This window comes from Hylobates moloch, unplaced genomic scaffold (genome assembly GCF_009828535.3).
Source record: "Hylobates moloch isolate HMO894 unplaced genomic scaffold, HMol_V3 SCAFFOLD_10, whole genome shotgun sequence".
NCBI lineage: Eukaryota > Metazoa > Chordata > Mammalia > Primates > Hylobatidae > Hylobates > Hylobates moloch.
Genome location: NW_026652285.1, coordinates 31,971,257 through 31,991,186, shown reverse-complemented (window position 1 = coordinate 31,991,186; position 19,930 = coordinate 31,971,257). Strand labels below are relative to the sequence as shown.

The window sequence follows — 19,930 nt, the reverse complement described above, 5'->3', positions numbered from 1 at the left end:
ATGTCTGTTTTTCTACTTACCCCTCCTCCCTCCTTCAACTTGCTAATTCTTTTTTCTCTGGGGCTTGAGCAGGACAGGAGAGGGAAGAGATGAAGAAAGTCTTTACTTGACTAATACAGTCATAAACTAATTTTAAGGCTTGGCAGATAAGTTAGGCGTGGTGGCTCATGCCTGTAATCCCAGCACTTTGGGAGGCTGAAGCGGGTAGATCACTTGAGACCAGGAGTTTGAGAACAGCCTGGCTAACATGGCAAAAATCCGTCTCTACTAAAGATACAAAAATTAGCCGGGTGTGGTGGTGCAAGCCTGTAATCCCAGCTACTCGGGAGGCTGAGGCAGAATTGTTGGAACCTGGGAGGCAGAGGTTGCAGTGAACCAAAATAGCGCTACTGCACTCCAGCCTGGGCGACAGAGTGAGACTCCATCTCAAAAAAATAAAAATAAAAATAAAGGCCTGGAAGGTATCTAAAGTTGACTCTTTTTCAAGAGGTCCTTTTATATGTTCTTCAGAAATTCTCTCCCCATTGGTGGAGATACCTCTCCTATAGCTAGTTACTTCAATGTGGGTGAATCTGGCTCCTGTAGTTGGTCACTTACAACTCCATTAAAAATCTCTAGACATTAAAAAACTCAACTTTATTGAGATATAGTTTACATAAAATAAAATGTATAAATTATAAGTATACAGGTCAATCAATTTTGACAAATATATACCCATGTAACCACCTCCAAAATCGAGATAAAGAAAATTTACCTCATGCCCCTTCCTTCTTACTATAAATCCACAGGCATTTGACAGCATATCCCCTGCTTCTTTCTGCTGAAGTCTCCTCAAAATTTCAGATAATTTATCTAACAAGATCAAGAAACCCTAACGACACGGCCCATATCCGGTCGATGGGTAGCACTCATGCATCCCTTGCCTATAAATGGGAACACAGGCCAATTTCACCACAGCCAGTTTTTGCTTTGCCACAGAACAGACTGTTGTTTTAGATTTTCCAGGTATGAGGTAGGTATCAGTCCTCTGTGTCTCCCAGACACATTAATCATATTAATCTCACCAAGTAATTTCCTTAAAGTCTTCTCAACTTAAACTGAACTGAGGGGAAGGACTTAAAGCCATTAACAATTCTTTCAAAGACCTCTCTCTACTGTCTGCATTTCTGGTCCTTTTCTCAAGGTGGGTCAGCAATTAAGAGTTGTAAACTTGTTTTTTATAAACCTTCCTTTTTTTTTTTTTTTTGCAAGTCTTGCGTGGCCATCTCACAGCACACTTTGGAATGTGGCATTTACTTTCTTGGATCCTTAGCAGAAACTGAGATTCAAATCTCCCAGTGTGCATATAAACCACCAAGAGGGGGTAGTGATTGTTTAGGGGCTTTGGGAGATATTACTGGTCCAAACTGTATTTTTACAGATACGTTAGATGGGAGACCACGAGTAACCATGTTTTATAAAAAGAGGCCCCTGAAGTATAACTGGAACTTAGATACAGAAGGATGAGATTCATTTAGAAAGGAAAGGGTAAGAAGCAAGTTTAAGAAAAATAAAAGGTAATAGATTCCATTCATTCACTTGTTCATTGAAAAACAATAATAACGGCCAAGCATGGTGGTTCACACCTGTAATCCCAGCACTTTGGGAATCTGAGGCAGGTGGATCACCTGAGGTCAGGAATTTGAGACCAACCTGGCCAACATGGTGAAACCCTGTCTCTACCAAAAATACAAAACTTAGCCAGGTGTGGTGGTGTAAGCCTGTAATCCCAGTTACTCAGGAGGCCGAGGCACAAGAATTGCTTGAACCCAGGAGGCAGAGGTTGCAGTGGGCCAAGATTGTACCACCGCACTCCAGCCTGGGTGACAGAGTGAGACTCCATCTCAAAAAACAAAAACAAAAACATTAATAATCTAGGTGCTAGCATTTTGCTGGTTGATGGGAATAAAAAAGTGACATAAAATTCTTGTCTTCAAGATTATTCATGGCCTAGCAGAGAAGACAGAGAATTAAGCCATAATCAAAATGAGCATGTGAGTGATAATATAGTCAAATATTGGGACATGAAAATAAGAGAAAGATACAAGGTGCTCTCATGAAGGAGGAGGCATCCAGCTCAGAATTGGAGGTTGTGTTCTCAGGGAAGGCTCCTAAATGAAGTGACGCAAGCTGAGAATTAAGGGCAGACCAACGTTATCTAGACAAAGGAAAGAGGGAGAAAAACCTCGACAAACAGAATAGGTGTAATGAATCACACTGAGGAATTAGGAGAAGCTCCTGGAAGAGACAATGCCTTATCTGAGCTGTTTTTAAAAAGTTGAGGTGAACTTCACATAAAATAAAATCAACCATTTAAAAATGTATAATTTAGTGGCAATTACTTCATTGACAGTATTGTTCAACCATCACTGTCTAGTTCCAACTAATCTGAGTTTTGAAGGGTGACGAAGGTTCACTAGATGAAAAGGGTTGTGGGGGAAAGCACTTTAATATATGAGAACAGTGTGTTTGATGACATGAAGGCCAGAAATATCATGACTGGAGTGCATGCAGATGGGGGAGTGGTGGAAGGCAAGGCTAGAGAGGGCCCAAGAGTAAAACGTCCAAATTTTAACTAGATCCAGAAGGCATGAGATTTCCTTAAAGGATGCTAAACTGAGGCTTGACATGATCAGATTTGCCTTTCAGAAAGATTATTCTTGAAATAATATTGCTGATGCTTTACAAAGGGGAGAACCAAGGAGGCTGAGGCAGGAAAATCTCTTGAACCCAGGAGGTGGAGGTTGTGGTGAGCCGAGATCGCCGCCACCGCACTCCAGACTGGGCAACAAGAGCGAAACTCCGTGTCAAAAAACAAAAAAAAAAGAAAAAGAAAAAGAAAGAAAAGAAAACAAAAGGGAGAACCAGAACCAGGGAGATGAGTTGGGAGATTTTATGCCATAATCTAGATATGAGGTGATGAAATTTGAGCAAGGTCAATGGTAGTAATAATGGAGGGAATTGAAAACAACAAATAATAAGGAGGCAGAATTTATATGACTTGACTGACTTGACATCGAGCTAGAGGAAGGGGTATGGGATGATTCTCATCATTTGGGTTCGGGTAACTCAGACGGTAGTGGTGGCATCCTGGGGTAGAACTGGGAGGGAAAATGATTAGTGCAGGTTGAGTGTAAGTTTCCAGAGGTGCGACAAAGTGAAAGGTCTGGGAGCCACTTTAATATATGGATCTGGACCTTAGCAGGGAGATCTGGGCTAGAGACTGTGAATCTTCTTTGTTGGTAAATGAAGTCGAGAGTTTGGATGAAGTCACCCAGGAAAAGGGTACAGAGAAAGATAAGCAAAGAACCTAAGAAACAATACTTAAGGTACGCAGAGGATAGAGCCATATTGGTAAAAGATGTGGTCATACTGAGGCCACATTAGAGTTTAGCAAGAGGGGGCAGAAAAGTGGAGTGGAGCTGAAAAAGAAGGCAGGAAAAGGGGAAGTATTGGTCTAATTTGAAGGGGGAGGTTGGTGGGAGTCTGGACCAAAGATATTGCTCAGATTATATTATTGTCCCTGGGGTCCCAATAGACCATACAAATCTCTCTTCTCCAAAATAAGCAATTTATTGTTCCAATTCTAAACTCCTTAGAAACAATTTTCCAAGTACATACAATTTCTTCTCAATTTTATGGAATAAGGACATATGTTCACCAATTATGGCTTACGTCCCCTCAAGAAAAGAATATTTAAAATCTCCTGTAGTATCTCCTTCTCAGTTCTGAGGCCTGAGCAGGTATCAGTTCTTGAGTCAGAGAAGTCACAGAGGGCAGAAGAAGGGAAAACCTTGAGTTGTCCTATCCAGGCAGGAACCGCCTTCATTTCTTTTTATTTATTTATGGTCCAGAAACCCTCTTTCAGCTTTATAAGACCAATTCCTCACAGCTGCCTCTTTCTTTTGCTATGCAATGCCAACAAAAGACTTACCCTGAATCTCCCAGATAAACCTGAGAAGGATGCCTCAATGGGAATATGTTTGTGTAGGGCCCTGGGAAGGTTTATGCTTGCTCTGAGTATAGGAGATAGGGCCCAAAGTAAAATTCTTAGGTCCCATCTTCTTTTCCCTTCTCCATATTGTCCCTTGTCATCCCCTACCTCTACGTATGCTTGTCTGGATTAAAACTTGCAAGAGATGGTGGGAGGCAGGCCTGAGGTTGCTTTTTTTTTTTCTTTTTCTTGAAATGCTGCAACTCTGGCAGATATCTGGGGGCTCTTTCCTTACCCCTCCTTGCCTTTCTGGGCATAGCCTTCTGGACAATTAGGAGGCTTAGTCCCTAGTGAGAATGAAGGAGCAGGTTTATGCTGGTTTCCCAGGGACTCTAATTCTTCCTAAATTGCGTGAGTGTAAGGGAGGAAGAGCACTGACTGCCTCCTTTGGAATTTCCCTAGGGCCTCTATCTTTTTGAAAAAAGGGTGTTTCTCTTGGACATCCTGGACTTCATTGTCTTGCCAGAAGCGATGAGGGCCCCAAAGCCATGTTTATGGGAGAATGCATAGGCAGAACGTCCAGCACTTGAGTGTTTCAGTTTGGTCCGGACTGGGAACTGCCGTGGAAGTCTCCTGCACTCTTGAATTCTGTCAAAAACCTATAGCCAGAGCATGGGGGATAGGGTTTTCATCCACAGAGGCAAAGGCAAAAGAAGGTCATGAATTATATCTGGGTAGACTTTCTGTTCCATTCACCTTGTCCACGCTGATAGGCCAGAATAGTGGTTTAAGAAATTGGTACCCAATCACAGGCGACATACAGAGGACCACACGGAGGATAATGCTCAGCAGCATTTGCGGCTGGTTCAGAGAATTCCTGACCACACCTGTAAACAGTGAGCCAGGAGGGGAAAGGCTGAAACAGAGCCTGGAGGACAGGGGTAGGACCAGGGGTAGGAGTTATTAGCCAGAACACAGACACCTCTCTAGTCCAAAGAAGGAAGTTATTGATTTGGAGTTAGTTTAGGCTCCTGAGAAATAATATAAATACAAAAGAATTGCAGTTGGGTCCTTTGCGCAGCCAAAGTCACTGTGAATCCATGTGCCTCTCTCTCCCTCTGAAGGCAGGGCAGGGTAGGGCAGGAGATAGGAGGGCAGGGGTAAGTTATGAGGGAATCCTAGAGCACTGGCTTGCATCCAAAAATGGGAAAGAAAGCTTTGGAGGAGGAAAAAACAAAAAAATAAAAAAGGCAAAAAAAAAAAAATTAAAAAAAGAAAAAAAAAGATTTGAAGGAGAAAAATGAGTTAGTGGCCTGACAAAAGGTGAGAGACAGCCAGGTGCGGTGGCTCACGCTTGTAATCCCAGCACATTGGGAGCCCCAGGCAGGCAGATTGCTTGAGGCCGGGAGTTTGAGGCCAGCCTGGCCAACGTGGCAAAAGCACGTCTCTACCAAAAATACAAAAAAATTAGCAGTGCATGGTGGTGCACAACTATAGTCCCAGCTAGTGGGGAGGCTGAGGCACGAGAATTGCTTAAACCCAGGAGGCAGAGGTTGCAGTGAGCCAAGATTGCACCACTGCACTCCAGCCGAGGCGACAGAGATAGAGCAAGAGTCTCAAAAAATTAAAAACAAAAAGATGGGAGCCAACTACATCTACATATCTACTCTCTATATTTTGTCTTCAGCAAAGTGGAGATGAGAGAGAGGGAAAATTATGGGAGACAATAAGGCAATATGCCACAGCATAAAGGACATTGAACTGGAACCAGGAAACCTACACTTGAGTCCTTTAATTAAAAAAAAACCCTCCAGTGTCTAAAATGGCTCTAAAAATTGTTGCACTGCCTACCTCTTAGGATGCTGATAAATAGCAAATCTCATAAGGCATTTGAAAATACCTTGGAAACTCAAATAAGGTAACTTATTTCCCTAGCTACATTTTGAGCCCTTTTAGGGCAGAGACCATGTCTTATTTATATCTCTAGCCTAGCACATAGTAATGGCTTCTCGGTAAACATTTATTAAATAATATACCTGGTTCCCCACCCTCCGCCCACTGGGCAGGGCCTTACCTAGGAATTGGAAGACGTCAGGGAATGCTAGGCACAAGCCATCGCTGTACAGGAGGAATGACATGCAAAAGTAGAAACCCAGGCTACCCCAGATGACGACATGGCTTATCATTGTCCAGTAGGTTGTCCTCAGGGCGATCTGAAAAGTACCCTCTTATGGGACCTGTAACCTGGGACCTGTCAGCTACCTCCCCCCTCCAGTTATGTAATGAAGGTTGCTCCCTTCCCGCACTCCCTCCCTCTATTCCTCCTACTCTTTCAGAGAGGCCCCCACCCAATCCCCTTACCCCCACCACCACTGGCCATACCTGCATTGTGACTACCCAGATCAAGGAGGTCTGCACCACCAGGGAGAAGGACTGGTAGTCGGAGATGTCCTTCCCATCATTTCGTTCTGCATTGTAAAGAGTCCCCATGGGGACAAAGAACAACACGAAGGAACTGTAGATCCCATGCATTAAACACTTCACAAATTCCTCCTTGTTGAAATAGAGGTTGTGCTGGCCTGGCTCATACAGCTCTGGGAAATGGAGGCTCCATGTCTCATTCACATCCTGGAAGCACCAGAGGGTAAGGAGGGAGGCTCAAGGTCTCTCCATAGAAGGTCCCATCTCCATCAGAGTAGAGGCTTCTCCCCTCACCAGGTCTGCTGTCAGGCTGCCTAGGAGCTTCCTTATGGGTTACTTGAGAAGTGGAACCAGGAAACACAGCAGTGACCACAGACCCTTCCTGAAGTCCTACTCTCTAGGCAAGGATCTGGGTAGTGGAAGGAAGCTGGGAGAAGGTCAGGATGCTGGGAAGGACTTGGAGGGAGTTAGAACTGGGGAGTTATGAAAGGGAGCAACTAGGCTTGTGGGTAGCTGGGAGGGAGGACTGGAGCTTGAGATAGGGGAGGCAGCTGGGACATAAGTCCCCAGGTGTAAGAGTTCTTTCAGTTGAGATGGGGTCTTGCTCTATCACCCAGTCTGGAGTACAGTGGCACCATCTTGGCTTATTGCAACCTCTACTTCTCAGGTTCAAGCAATTCTCTTGTCTCAGCTTCCTGAGTAGCTGGGATTAGTGGGTGTGCCACCACACCCGGCTAATTTTTATATTTTTAGTAGAGATGGGGTTTCGCCATGTTGGCCAAGCTGGTCTCAAACTCCTGACCTCAAGTGATCCACCTGCCTCGGCCTCCCAAAGTGCTGGGGTTACAGGTGTGAGCCACCGTGCCCGGCCATAGTTGAATATTCTTTATGTCAAAAGTCAATGTGGGAGAAAGCAACGTCAATGGGGACTAGTTAGTCTTTTAGAGGTATTCATGTTCTGTGAGCTTTCTCCCACTCCCATAGCTACCAGTGAACTGAAGGTGAAAAAATTACTCTCATTGAATTATCTTCATCTCCTAAATCTGAAACTTTGGATACAAAGTTTGGGGCTGGCTTCAGAGATGGGTCCCTAGAATTAGGCCACTGAAGCTGGATGGACTGTTGAGTAATATAACCCATCCCTCCTGTTGTTCTGAGGTTAGCAGTTACTTCCTGGAGAATTTCCTTTAGAGCTATTTCCCGTGGAGACCAAGAGCCATGATCCCATGATGTCCTATTTCAGCTACTTTATTCCTTTTTGGAGACTCATTTTCTACTCCATGTGCCCAGGACTAGAGGTTGGGGTAGAAGACAAGGGAGAGGTAGGGTACCAGGACCCTCAATGCCCAGGGAATTTCTGACAGGGACAGATGGTATCCCTTAGTCTGGCTCCTTATGATATAAACTATCACACCCATACTACCATGCCTGGCCTTCAGGACTCCCACCCAGGCCTTCCTGCATTGGCTTATCTCATCTTCATTATCCCTGAAGGAGTCTCTCCTTTTTGAAGTCCCACAAGTTACCTAGTCCTACCCCAATAATTCTATTTTCTTTTCTTTATTTTTTTCCATTCATATTCTGCTTATGTTATTTAATTTTTCCTTATTTTTTCCATATATATTTTAATTACTTTTATATATACTCAATTTACTGTACAGCACAATTTCCATGTTTCTCTCTACAAAGATAAAATTGATACAGGAAAACTTGGCTTTCTAAAATTGAGGATTATTCTCTGTTGAGGAGGATTTTTTACTTTATCTCATGATACCTGTCTAGGTGATGAGCTCTTTTCCCCGCTCTGGAAATTATTCCCTTTACACTGGATTTTGTAGAGCCCAGCTCTCGCTGTATTCTTCATTCTTAGGGATATTCCTCAAGGGCCCAGGGGCTTCAACTCTGACCAGGGGCTTGCTGCTGGATCTTACCTGATCAAACAGACTCATGCCCAGGACAGGGAGGGAAGTGTAGACCAGATTGTAGCATGTGATAAACCAGGTCTCATAAACTGTCTGGAAGAATACCAAGGAGATTTTGTGGGCTCCTCTCTTCTCTACAGTCCCAGCTCCACCTTCCGGGTCCAAGACAGCCACCTTCATCCCTCGACCCCTGCCCCCCTGTCCCACCCCCACACACATTAACCTACAGCAGGAGAAACCTGACTGGGAATGTTGACCCCAGTCTCTACTTGATCCTAGTTTATTAGAACCCCAGGTCCTAGGATAGAGTAAGGCCACACCAAGCTTTCAAGGTGGATCTGGACCAATCCCACCATAACCGATACAGCCCCGCACAGAAAGGACCCAGAGTGATTGATAGGGAATGCTAGCTGTACCGCTGCACTCCTAGGCATGTAAACCTTTGTACTTTTTTTTTTTTTTTTTTTTGAGATGGAGTCTTGCTCTGTCACTCAGGCTGGAGTGCAGTGCTCACTGCAACCTCTGCCTCCTGGGTTCATGCCATTCTCCTGCCTCAGCCTCCAGAGTAGCTGGGACTACAGGCGCCCACCACCACACCCAGCTAATTTTTGTATTTTTTGTAGAGACAGAGTTTTGCCATGTTGGACAGGCTGGTCTTGAACTCTTGACCTCAGGTGATCCACCTGCCTCAGCCTCCCAAAGTGTTGGAATTACAGGCGTGAGCCACTTTGCCCAGTCTTTGGACTCTTTACTTGCTTAGTGGCATTCAGTGGCTTCTGTAGCACTGCATACCTCCTAATACTGGCAAGCAGAATAGACCCAATGACCCTTCCCTAGCTGGACGCTCCATCCTGGGGCCTAGAGAGGGCTTTTTCTTTATTAGCCACAAGAGGTCAGCAGCAACACATGTATACACATACGCCTCCCACAAAGCAGACTGGCTTTGCTAGGGCTTGGGAGAATACAAATCTGCTACTATTTGCTGACTGGCCTGTTATTCCTGGAGTCTACGGCAACAAAAGTAGGACTCCCAAGATAATTGTTTCTGAGGTTGATTCTCTTGGAAATCCTTGAGATGCTTCTGAAAAACTTCTCATAGGAAAAGGGACTCCTCTTAGAACATCAAAATCCAGGTGTTACTTCTCCCCACTAAGGTGGGGGAGGTTTCACATTCAAATGTGGAATTAATTCATCAAAGTAACAGTTGCATGTGTGTTGGGGTCAGGAGTACAGGCAGTCTGAGTGGGGAAGGAGAAGCAAAGGGAAGCTGTATTTCCGAGTATGGATATAGGTGAACACCATATCTGGCCTATCTGGCATGACCCAGAGGCTCCTTGAGGCTTAGCCTGTTCCAAAAAGATGACTTTGGATGCTAAGAAAACTCCAAGATCCAGGAATTTGTTCCCATTACATATGTTTGGAAATTCTAAGTCTCAACATCAGTGAAAACAGCTTAAGGGAAAGTTTAACCCAGGTGTGGTGTGGCTCATGCCTGTAATCCCAGCACTCTGGGAGGCTGAGGTGGGCAGATACCTCGAGCCCAGGAGTTCAAGACCAGCTTGGGCAACATGGTGAAACCTCATTTCAACCAAAACTACAAAAAATTAGGGTGTCGTGGTGCACACCTCTAGTCCCAGCTACTCGGGAGGCTGAGGTAGGAGAATCATCTGAGCCCAGGAAGTCGAGGCTACAGTGGGCCATGTTCACACCACTGCACTCTAGCCTGAGCAACAGAGCAAGACCCTGTCTCAACATAAGTAGATACATAAATAAAAAGAAAGTTTTAAAGTAGAAGTCAAGGTCAAATCAGAGCCAGGCTATACCAGTTATGGCTTGGAAATCTAAGGTTTGTGTAGGTTTAGGAGATGATCAGCGTGGGGTGAAGGGCTTCATGAATGGATGGCAGCATGTCATACGTTGGTCTCTAGAGGCGAAAAAAGATCTGAGCTAGCTGAAGTGAGAGATGACTAGAGAAAACCCAGTTGACCACAGTGGAGATTGCCACTGATCACCTACCTGTGCAGAGAACCCATTAAAGAAGGCATACCAGAAGTGCACCAGGGTGAAGGTGAAGTTCTTATAAAAGAAGTAGCTGAGAAACTTGCACATGCTTTTATAAGACCAGTGGCCATGGACCAAGAGTAGACGCTGAAGATAGTGGAACTGGGAGAAGGCGAAGTTGCTGTTGAGCATGGCCTGCAGTCCCTCATGGCCACTGATGCCAACCCCAATGTGGGCAGCTGCAATAAAACCCCAGAAACTTCTCAGCCAGAAAGCTTGTTTGCTGGGCTCCCAGCCTGGCAAGTATAAAGGGAAAGTTGAGATGATGTTGTACAAACCCCTTTATTTTACATTTGGAAAATGCTTTTAGGCTCAGTGCAAACTGTCTCTTACTTAGCGGAGTCTTTTCTCCTTAGTGGATTGCCCCTTCCTCACAAACGGGAAAGCAGCTCCCTTTTCTGCACTTTTTTGTTTTGTTTTTACAGAGACACTGTCTCCCTGTGTTGCCCAAGCTGGTCTCAAACTCCTGGACTCAGGCGATCCTCTCGCCTTGGCCTCCCAAACTGTTGGGACTACAGGTGTGAGCCACTGTGCTGGGCATCTCTTCTGTAGTTTGTTTCGGACACTGCCACTCTAGAATGCCTGGCATGGCCAGTACTAGAAGCTGTTCTGAATGCTCTTTGCCACTACCCTAGCCATCTGGGCTCTTTCCTACTGTCCAGATGCTGAGGTTAAAATTTCTTGCTATCTCTGGAACCCACTTAATTCAAGATGCAGGATGGATGCCAATCCAATACAATATTTAATTACCTAAGTTTACCCAAGGGGCTAAAATCCAACTGTATGTGATGTACATACTTTGTTAGTGAGAAACAAGTTCTTCAGGAGACCTAAAGGTGACTTTTTCTGGATAAAGCAATTATTATATTTGATGGATGAGAAGACCCAAGTTCCTAAAAGTTTTAATTAGTTTGTGGTAGTTTGCCATTTTTCTGGTATATACCAAATTCACTGGTCTGGAATATGCCTACTGCACTGCTTGATGGGATCATTCAAACCTCTCAACTCCTAAATACCCCTAGGGTCTAGAAACTGGGGAAGAGAGCGAGAATATTTCCTAGTATTAAAGCTGAAGCTGGAATATCTGCTAGAGTTTCTTGTATGGGCAGAGAGGTTGGACTAGAGGACCTCTAGATTTGTCCATATCTCACAGACCTACATGTTGCTGGAGGCTGGTAGGTCAACATTCACCAGAAATTGAAACCAGAAAATTTGGCCAGGTTTGGTGGCTCACGCCTGTGATCCCAGCACTTTGAAACTGAGATGGGGGGATCATTTGAGGCCAGAAGTTTGAGACCAGTGTGGGCAAAATAGTGAGACCTCACCTCTACTAATAAGTAAAAGATAACTGGGCATGGTGGTGTGTGTCTATAGTCCCAGCTACTCAGGAGGCAGAGGCAGGGGTATTGCTTGGGCCCAGGAGTTCAAGGCTGCAGTGAGTTATGATCACGCCACTGCACTCCAGCCTGGGTGACAGAGCAAGACTCTCTCTAGACAAAACAAAACAAAAAAACCCTAGTAAATGTCAGCCATTTGCTTCTACTGGTCCAAAGTGATCAGTAAGTCACCTATTCTCCTCCAGCCAGGGGAGCAGGGCAAGCTCTTGGGAACATAGACTTGGGAAAGAAAAGATCTCTGAATTGGGCATCACAGCCTACAGCCTTCAAAAAAAAAAACAGCCTTCAAAAAAAAAAAAACAGACTATGACTCCTGCCCAGAGGTCCTTTCCATGGACCTTGAGTCATCTCAGAAAGAAGGTGTGGTAGTTGCACAGCCTGTTGTTCTGTGAATGTAAGCATGTGTTCTTGTGGGAGCCATGTGTATCTGTGTGTGTGCTTACACTCATAGTGTAAGTGCATGAATCTGAATGTGTGTGCATGCCTGTGGATATGCGCTGATGCCTGCATGTGTCAATAAGTGGGAGTGCAGGCATAGAGGAGTATGAATGGAGTTGCAAAACGGTATAAATGTGTAACACATATGAGAGGCAGGAGTGTGAGCCAGCAACAGAGTACCACTCAGATCAGTTTTGCCCATGGAGGAAGGAAGGGGCAAGCCCATGGCTGGAAGCCAACTGCCCCCCTCCCCTCACATGCCTTTGATCATGCTGACGTCATTGGCCCCATCCCCGATGGCCAGTGTCACCATCTTCTTGTACCTCTTCATCAGCTCTACCACCTGGGCCTTCTGAAGGGGTGTCATCCGGCAGCAGATCACCCCCTTGCACATGCATGCTGTTCGCAGCAGTTCCAACTCCAGGTTCCCTTCTAGAGCATAGGCCTGCAGCACCAGGACATACTCACTCTTCAGGTTGCCCAAAAAAGCTCTCAGAGTATGACCTTCCCAAATGGTTCCCTTTCCCTCCACACTCTCCTGTCCTTCACAGGGCAGGCATAGCTGCTCCCAAGACACTCCACCCCCAAGGGAGGCCAAGCCCCCAAGTCAGTTCTAGGCATCCTCACATCTGACTCAGCCTCCAATGGGAAGCTGGTCGGGACCTCTCGTTGGGCCAAATCCATTGATGGGGCTATGAGGCCAAGTGACTTCTTGGGGGACCTGTTTCTGCTTGCTTCCCTCTTCCCCTAAGTGACAGTCCACATCAGTAGAGAAGAATTTGAATTTGGATAAGGAAGAAATATGCCCTTGGCTTCTCTTTCCTTATTTACTTCTTCCTAGAGAAGCCTAGGGAAAGGAGTCTTTCAGGCAAGGGCACCAGAAGGGAAGGGGAATAGCGTGACTCATGGAATAGGAAAGGCAATCTTGAAATTTCCCTGCAGTGTGTTGGACCTAGGAAGAGGGTTCCTTGGAAGAAGAGAATAGAGTGTAGCTCTGTGTTGCCCACCAGACTGTAGCCATTGATGATCAAGCCAAAGTTGCCATTGGCCACCTCCTCAGGTATTTCAAAAGGTAGTTTGAGCTTTGTGGTGAGGTAAATGTTTATGGGGTCTGAATCCAGGAGAGATTCGGGTTTCATCTTGTTCCTTGCTGTCCTGAAAGCCAAGAGTATTGGTCAGAGTCTGACCTGAAGGCTCAGAATTTAGGAGGGAAAATGTGTCCCCAGATGAAAGGCAAAGGGGATACAGGAACTCTGCAAAGCACCAGCCAAGAGCTCAGACTTGACAGCCTCTCAAGACCTGCCACTGCCATAGGTCCCTGACCATCCACATGCTACACTTCTCCATCCTGCACACTCCAGCCCCATTTAGCCCAAATACTGCTTTACAAAATTTTTTCAAATATTTTAGTTTTTTTTCCCTCCTCCATGTCTTATCTGTTCCTTCTGGTGGTGTGGGAGCCATACTAAGGGAAGAGATGGGTGGGAAATTTTGAGTCCAGGGACTGGCTGTGGCCAATCTCCCATCTATATCTGAGTTCTTTCCGAATAGTCTCATCATCCCTGCCTTCCACGATGAAAACCTCATCCATTTCGTCCTCAAATAGATTACAGGAATAGGCAATGTTCACAGCAGTCTCTGTAGCGAAGGGGGAGCACAAGTCTCATTTTGGCTGGTGTTTAAGACAGAGACAGGATCTTCACAGTGTACAGGTACACAGGCTCTAATATTGGGCTGCAGAGCCCATTCATCCACATTTGCCATGGATGCAATCAAAGTGCATTTTTAATGAATCAGTGGAGATCATGTTCAAACATCCACGGATGATTATCTACCTGTACAGACTTGTGGGTTATTTATCAATAACTACGGTCATTCTGGCCTTCTCTAGAAAGCCTTACGCTATTTCTTAGAACAATTTCCGTCTTTTTTTTTTTTTTTTTTTTTTTTGAGACGGAGTCTCACGCTGTTACCCAGACCAGACTGCAGTGGCGCTATCTCGGCTCACTGCAAGCTCTGCCTCCCCGGGTTCACGCCATTCTCCTGCCTCAGCCTCCCGAGTAGCTGGGACTACAGGCACCCGCCAACGCGCCCAGCTAATTTTTTGTATTTTTAGTAGAGACAGGATTTCACCGTATTAGCCAGGATGGTCTCTATCTCCTGACCTTGTGATCTGCCCGCCTCAGCCTCCCAAAGTGCTGGGATTACAGGCATGTGCCACCATGCCCGGCTACAATTTCAGTCTTTATCCACCTCTCCAGGCAATCAGGATGTGTTTCTTTGAATAGCACTGTGCCCATTTCTATGCTAGATTTTATGCCCCCATAAAATAGTCCGGAATTTGGAATAAATTCATACTTAGAAAAAAATCAAGCCCTGAATCCTGGCTACACATGGTATCAGAATTCAGAGGAGAGCCTGCAACTGTCACAGAAACTTTCTTGAAGGAAGTCCTTGGAGGATGAATAAGACTTGAAGGAAAAGGCATTTTAAGTGGGGAAACAACCCAAACGAAGGCCCTAGAGTAGGAATTGGTTTGTTTGGGGGGCATACTTAAGGTAATGGTAACATTAGGATGCAGATAAGGATGTGAAGAGCAATAGATTATCAAAGTCTTGAAGGCCAGATAGAGAAGTTCAACCTTTACAACATGGAGTCACTGTAGATCCCTGAACAGAGGAGTAACATCATAAAATTAGTATATTTGAGGAAGATTAAACTGATGGTTGTATGTTGGCTGTACTGAAATTAATAAGAGCAAGAGACAGAGAGATGAGTTCAGAAGTTTGCATTAAGTACAGCCAACAGAAAATGAGGTTGAACTGGGAGGGTAACATAGGAGGATTTTCAGACAAATTTGTGGGATATAGTAAGAGAGTGACTCTATGGGACAATAGGGTACAGTCAAAGACAATTTTAAAGTTTAGCTTGTGAGTTCCTGGGTGACAGGTCATGTCTGATTGATTCATCTGTCTTCAATGCCTAATATATCATCTGGCATAAAGTATATGCTCAGCAAATTGTATACAAGATTGAGAAGAAAGTTGTCTTCTAAGGACTTGATTTGACTTACAAGATATTTGTCAAAAAATGGCTAAGAAAAAAAAGGAAAGAGGAGGAAAATAAATGGCTAAGGTGGATAGGGAAGAGGATCAGTCAGTCTAGGGGTTTTACCTTGCTTATCTCCAGTTAAAACCCATAGTTTAATTTTGGCTTTGTTCAGGATGATGATTGTCTCAGGTACTCCATCTTGTAGCTTGTCTTCTATGGCTGTGACCCCTAACAGCTTTGAAAAGATGCATCAGTGAATGAGGAAAAGGGAAAGAGGCAGAGCATTTAGTGCTACCCAATGACTGAACTGGCACCTCAGCACTCTCTTTAGTGAGCTGGCTATGTCCTGGTGTGAGGATCTCAGCAGTATAAAAATCAGCTTATTCTGCCTCACAACACACATAGCTTTTCAACTAGATTCCTTAGCTTCTGTGAACAGCTTTGGGATTAGAAACACTGCCAGAAAGGTAAAAATTACAACCAGTGCATTCTTCCATTATGGATTGAGAAGGTCCAGGATATACTGAATCAGCTGGGATTCCAGTATCCAGCCTCCCTCGCACAAAGCTATGGAGCTCTCCTGCCGAGCCTTCCTATCCTTCCTCCCAGAGAGAACCTGCATCTGTCAATCGTCTGGGAGCCACTTGCAGAGCCCTTGCTCAGTCTGCTGACTGCCAGGCCCCATCACTGCCCCCAGTTTATCCCTGGCTTCCTCACTAACCATCAAGTCTTTTTCGACTTCTTCATAGACACTTGATAATTTGCTTTCCCGATTCTCCAAAGACAAGCGGGCTTCATTGTGCCTCCTGCTCCGGTCCTGGAAGAATGCTTCATCCAACTCTCGGTAGGCCACCATTAGGGTGCGAAGGCCTTCACTGGCATAATCCTGGAAGACACACATGTGTGTGCACTAAGTGGGCCTGGGCTGGGTTAAGGCTGAGTTAAGAGAGTGGCAGACCGACCTCACAGGCTTCATCTGCCTGCAAAATAGGGTTTAATAATTGGTAACATGGGGCTAGTTCCTAGCCTAAGCAGAAAGCAACTGATGTGCTTTTTCAGCAAAACGTCCCAAAGATGGGGCCAGCATAGCTGGAAGGTTGAGAGTAATTCTGAAGGATAGAAGGTTCTAGCTTTTACTTGTAGTTAGGTAATTTGCTGTGTGACTCTGGGAAAAACCAAGTCTAGATCTCTTACTTGTAAAATTGGGATGATAATGTACCCTCTACAGAGTGGATAATGATGACTATGATATGAGAATGAAGGGAATAATAAAGTAAAAAGAAGCAGTTGTTATAAAAAGTAATCAAAGGTGTTCCTAGATTTACAAGCACACATTCATTTCCATTTTCCTCTCTCTCTTCCTTCCTCAAATATTCATTGGGCATCTTACACAGCACATACTTGTGTATTTGTCTATAGTTGGTTGGTTCGGTTGATTAGCCATCACCGGCATGTTAATGAGGGCACTACTGAAATGCTCTTTGGGTGAGTTAGCATCGTTTTGCTCCTTAGCCACTGACATATCCTAACTAACCATAGCTAACCATCTTGCAGGAATAAACTCTTGGTCATAGGAGGGCTGGATGAGAGTGTGGGTGGTTTACGGCAGAATTCATATCCATCTCAGGGTGGGTTAGAAACAGATTTTGTATATCAAGAACTGCACATGACAACAATTCTACGTGATCATTGCTATAGTGAGTGGCAAACTAATTCACTTTGGCATTACAAGAGCAAAGAGAAACAGAATTTACTCTCAGTTCTCTCTGTAACTCCGGAGTGTTTGATGCTAGCTGTCAGGTGAAATTAACATAAGACAATATATGGACAGAATGTCATCTCTTAAACCTCTATGCTGTTGGCAGTCTAAGAAGCCCCAGAAAAGATTTCAGGAGGGTTTCTAAGAAGGAAGTGACAGCGGCAGAAACTGGTTTTGTATAGGACACAGATAAAATAACTTGACAAGCTTAATAATATAATGACAGATTCATTAATCCATTCAACAAATAACTTAGTAGTATGTGTTAACATTATCTTTTATCCCTACTTGTGTGTTTTTTCTCTTAGTGCTGGTATGAGGCAAACTAGGGCCTGGGAGCCAAATCCTGCCTGCTACCTGTATGTGCATGACCTGTTTGCTGATCCCTGTCTCAGAGGGCCTGGAGTTCTGCTTTTGCATGAGTGGGTTGTTAGAGCTTGACTCTTACAGATTTGCCATCAGTGGTGAATATACTGTAGTATAGTCAGGCCTCCCTATAAGTGTCTGTTGAGGATGGTAAGCAGGAAGCATGTCAAAAGATCTGAAACAGTGTTCTGACTTCCTTTGAAGCTAGTGTGTGGAAATGCTTTCAGAAAAGGTACCCTAACTCACATGTTCTGAAAGGTTAAAAGATAAAAGTCGAGTCCACAAAAAATACTATGGCCTCTGGGAACCAGTATAAGGCATAAGAGCTGTCTTGTGTGGGACATTTCACTGACTTAAAAAAAAATTGACATATAATTCATATATTATAAATTTCACCCTTTTAAAGTATACAATTCAGTGGCCTTTTGAAAGTCTATTCACAAAGTTCATGCACCCATTACTAATATATAATTGCAGAATATTTTAATTATCCCAAGCCAAAACCCTGTATCCATTAGCAGTCATTCCCATTCCATTTTCCCCTAGTTCTATCATGGCCACTAATTTACTCTCTGATTCTATAGATTTGCATAGTCTGGACATTTCATATACATGGAATCTTTGTGGTCTTTTGTGACTGGCTTCTTCACATAGCATAATGTTTTCAAGGTTCATCTATGTTGTAGCATTTATCAGTACTCCACTTGTTTTTATTGCCAAATAACATTCCATTGTACAGATAAACCACATTTTATTTATCCAATCATCTGTTGATGAACATTAGGGTTGTTTCACTTTTTTGGCCATTATGAGCAATGCAGCTTAGAACATTTGTGTACACTTTTTAAAAAAAATTTTAATTGTTGTGGGTACATAGGTGTATATATTTATGAGAAATATGAGATATTTTGATTCAGGCATATAATCATCACATCAGGGTAAATGGGGTGTCCATCACCTCAAGCATTTACCATTTGTGTTATAAACAATCCAATTATATTCTTACTTAAAAATGTACAATTAAATTATTAACTATAGTCACCCTGTTGTGCCACCAAATACTAGATCTTATTCATTCTTTCTATTTTTCAATACCCATTTGCCATCCTCACTTCCCTCCCTCTGCCCCACTACCCTTCCCAGCCTCTGGTAACCATCATTCTACTCTCTGTCTCCATGAATTCAATTGTTTTAATTTTTAGCTCCAACTAAGTGAGAACATGCAAAGTTTGCCTTTCTGTGCCTGGCTTATTTCACTTATTAATAACATAATGATCTCCAGTTCCATCCACGTTGTTGCAAATGACAGGATCTCATTCTTTGTTTATAACTGAATAGTCCTCCTTGTGTATACGTATCACATTTTCTTTATTCATTTGTCTGTTGATGGACACTTAACTTTTTGCCTCCAAATCTTGGCTATTGTGAATATTGCTGCAATAAACATGGAAGTGACAATATCTATTCAATACACTGATTTCCTTTCTTTTGGGTATAGACCTAGCAGTGGGATTTCTGGATCATATGGTAGCTCTATTTTTAGTTTTTTGAGGAAACTCCAAACTGTTCTCCATAGTTGGGAATTTACATTCCCAACAGCAGTGTACAAAGGTTCTCTTTTATCCACATCCTAGCTAACATTTGTTATTGCCTGTCTTTTGGATAAAAGCCATTTTAACTAGGGTGAGATGATATTTCACTGTAGTTTTGATTTGCATTTCTCTGATGATCAATGATGTTGAGCACCTTTTTATATGCCTGTTTATTATTTGCATGTCTTCTTTTGAGAAACGTCTCTTCAGATCTTTTGCCCATTGTTAAATCAGATTATTAGATTTTTTTCCTATAGAGTTGTTTGAGTTCCTTATATATTCTGGTTATTAATCCTTTGTCAGATGAGTAGTTTGCAGATATTTTCTCCCATTCTGTGGGTTGTGTCTTTACTTTGTTGATTGTTTCCTTTGTTGTGCAGAAGCTTTTAAACTTAATGTGGTCCCATTTGTCCATTTTGCTTTGATTGCCTGTGCTTGTGGGGTATTACTCAAGATATTTTTTGCCCAGACTAATGTGCTGGAGAGTTTCCCCAATGTTTTCATTTAGTAGTTACATAATTTGAGGTCTTAGATTCAAGTCGTTAATCTATTTTGATTTGATATTTGTTTATGGTGAGACATAGGGGTCTAGTTTCATTCTCCTTTAAAATTTTTTTTTAATTTACTTAAAAAAACAGAGTCAGGGTCTTGCTTTGTTCCCCAGGCTGGTCTCAAGCTCCTGGGCTCAAGTGATCTTCCCGCCTCGACTTCTCAAAGTGTTGGGATTACAGGCATGAGCCACTATGCCTGTCCTAGTTTCATTCTTCTGCATATGAATAATATTGTTTTCCCAGCATCATTTATTGATGAGACTGTCTTTTCCCCAGTGTATGTTCTTGGCACCTTTGTCTAAAATTAGTTTACTGTAGGTGTATGAATTTGTTTCTGGGTTCTCTATTCTGTTCCATTGGTCTATGTGTCTGTTTTTATGCCATTGCCATACTGTTTTG

At 43.6% G+C, this 19,930-nt stretch overlaps 1 protein-coding gene across 1 annotated transcript in view; it reads right to left on the bottom strand.

Moving 5' to 3' along the window:
• Window positions 1–4,440: 4,440 nt before the first annotated feature.
• Window positions 4,441–19,930, bottom strand: part of LOC116475383 (phospholipid-transporting ATPase FetA-like) — a 110,822-nt gene continuing 95,332 nt past the window's right edge. The window contains 11 exon segments of the mRNA XM_058446046.1: window positions 4,441–4,632; window positions 4,730–4,860; window positions 6,048–6,186; window positions 6,356–6,601; window positions 8,326–8,409; window positions 10,333–10,556; window positions 12,474–12,657; window positions 13,220–13,367; window positions 13,718–13,850; window positions 15,387–15,498; window positions 15,985–16,149. Of these exon segments, the coding sequence (XP_058302029.1) occupies window positions 4,441–4,632; window positions 4,730–4,860; window positions 6,048–6,186; window positions 6,356–6,601; window positions 8,326–8,409; window positions 10,333–10,556; window positions 12,474–12,657; window positions 13,220–13,367; window positions 13,718–13,850; window positions 15,387–15,498; window positions 15,985–16,149 (1,758 nt within the window).